Raw genomic sequence first — 1314 nt, 5'->3', positions numbered from 1 at the left:
TAATAATAATAATAATAATAATAATAATAATAATAATAATAATAATAATAATAATAATAATAATAATAGCGCTAGCAACAATAGTCTCATCTTAAACTTACGTATATATAAATTATATAATAAGAACCCATGAAAAATAATAGTGCATGGACATATCAAAAGCTTTAGCCATCACTCTCTCTCTCTTAATTTTCTTTTGCTCTCTCTCCCTCTTCCAATCTCTTCTTCTGTCTGCCATACATACATGGAAAACAAAGAGGTTGAGGGGAATGTTGTCTGATTCGAAATCATTCATCATCTCAAATATGGTACAGCAGGATAAAAAGTGATTTCGGACCAGGCTTCATTCCCCTCAGCTATTATAGTCCAATTCCTATTATCTTCTTCTTCATTTCAAGTGTATAGAAAAATGGTCTCCTCAGGCAAAATTCAATATTGAAGAAGGATTACACGGTATGCACTACTATGCATATGAAGGATAAATTGGTAATTGCAAAGCTTCCAGGTTCTACATATCAATCTTTTCAACTCCTTATACATTTCATATGTTGCTTACTCTGTTGATATTGATATGATGAATAGGTGAATTGGATTTCAATGATAATTTTTGTTTTCAAAAGAGAAAAGAATAAAAAATAAGAAATTATTAGTATTTGTTCTTCTATATATGTAGGAAATCATTAATCTTCTCCCAGATTCATCATAACATATATTTCATTAATTCTAAGCTATTTTTACTATAGCTTTGTTGTTCATATATACTTCAACTTTAGAATAAATAAATAAATTTAACAAATTAAAGGTCAGAGTTCTGCTGGTTTATTAAATTAATTTAAAAATGGTCTTATTATGTTATTATTGTAACTAATTTTAAAATGATTAGCTAAATTAATTAGATAATTACTCATAAAACCAAAATAATAATCTCACATGAAAAAAGCATAGTGTCCAGAAGACAAATTATTAAAGATATATATCAAATAATGGAAGGCTTTGTTAGGAACATAATGATGAGTCATCACCTAATGAATATTATAGAATTGAATATTTAAATAAAATTGACACACAATGATGATGATACAGTTAAAAGATATATTATTATTAGTTGAATGATTAGGTGTGGACGTGTGGTGCTGTTATGAACCCAATCATTTGTGACTTCTGAATTTGATTGAGAGTGTTCAATCTTCAACAGTAGTTGCATATTATTAATGTGGATACAGAGAAAAAATTGTGAAGCAATAGTTCTTAGAATAATGTAATCCAAGCCAGGACACACAGATTATTGCCAAACAGAAAAAACAGAAAATTGTA

At 27.6% G+C, this 1314-nt stretch overlaps 1 protein-coding gene across 2 annotated transcripts in view; it reads left to right on the top strand.

Moving 5' to 3' along the window:
- Nucleotides 1-158: 158 nt before the first annotated feature.
- LOC107473509 (probable aquaporin NIP7-1) overlaps nt 159-1314 on the top strand; it is a 32834-nt gene continuing 31678 nt past the window's right edge. The window contains exon 1 of one of the 2 annotated variants that reach the window (XM_052257030.1): nt 159-486. Coding sequence is in view for 1 of the 2 variants with exons in the window: in XM_016093086.3 (XP_015948572.2) it covers nt 466-505 (40 nt within the window). In the remaining variant the exon portion in view is untranslated. Of the gene's footprint in view, nt 506-1314 lie in introns of both variants that reach the window. The other variant, XM_016093086.3, reaches the window with a different exon arrangement.

Source organism: Arachis duranensis, chromosome 2 (genome assembly GCF_000817695.3).
Source record: "Arachis duranensis cultivar V14167 chromosome 2, aradu.V14167.gnm2.J7QH, whole genome shotgun sequence".
Classification (NCBI taxonomy): domain Eukaryota; kingdom Viridiplantae; phylum Streptophyta; class Magnoliopsida; order Fabales; family Fabaceae; genus Arachis; species Arachis duranensis.
This window is presented reverse-complemented; position numbering and strand designations above follow the sequence as displayed.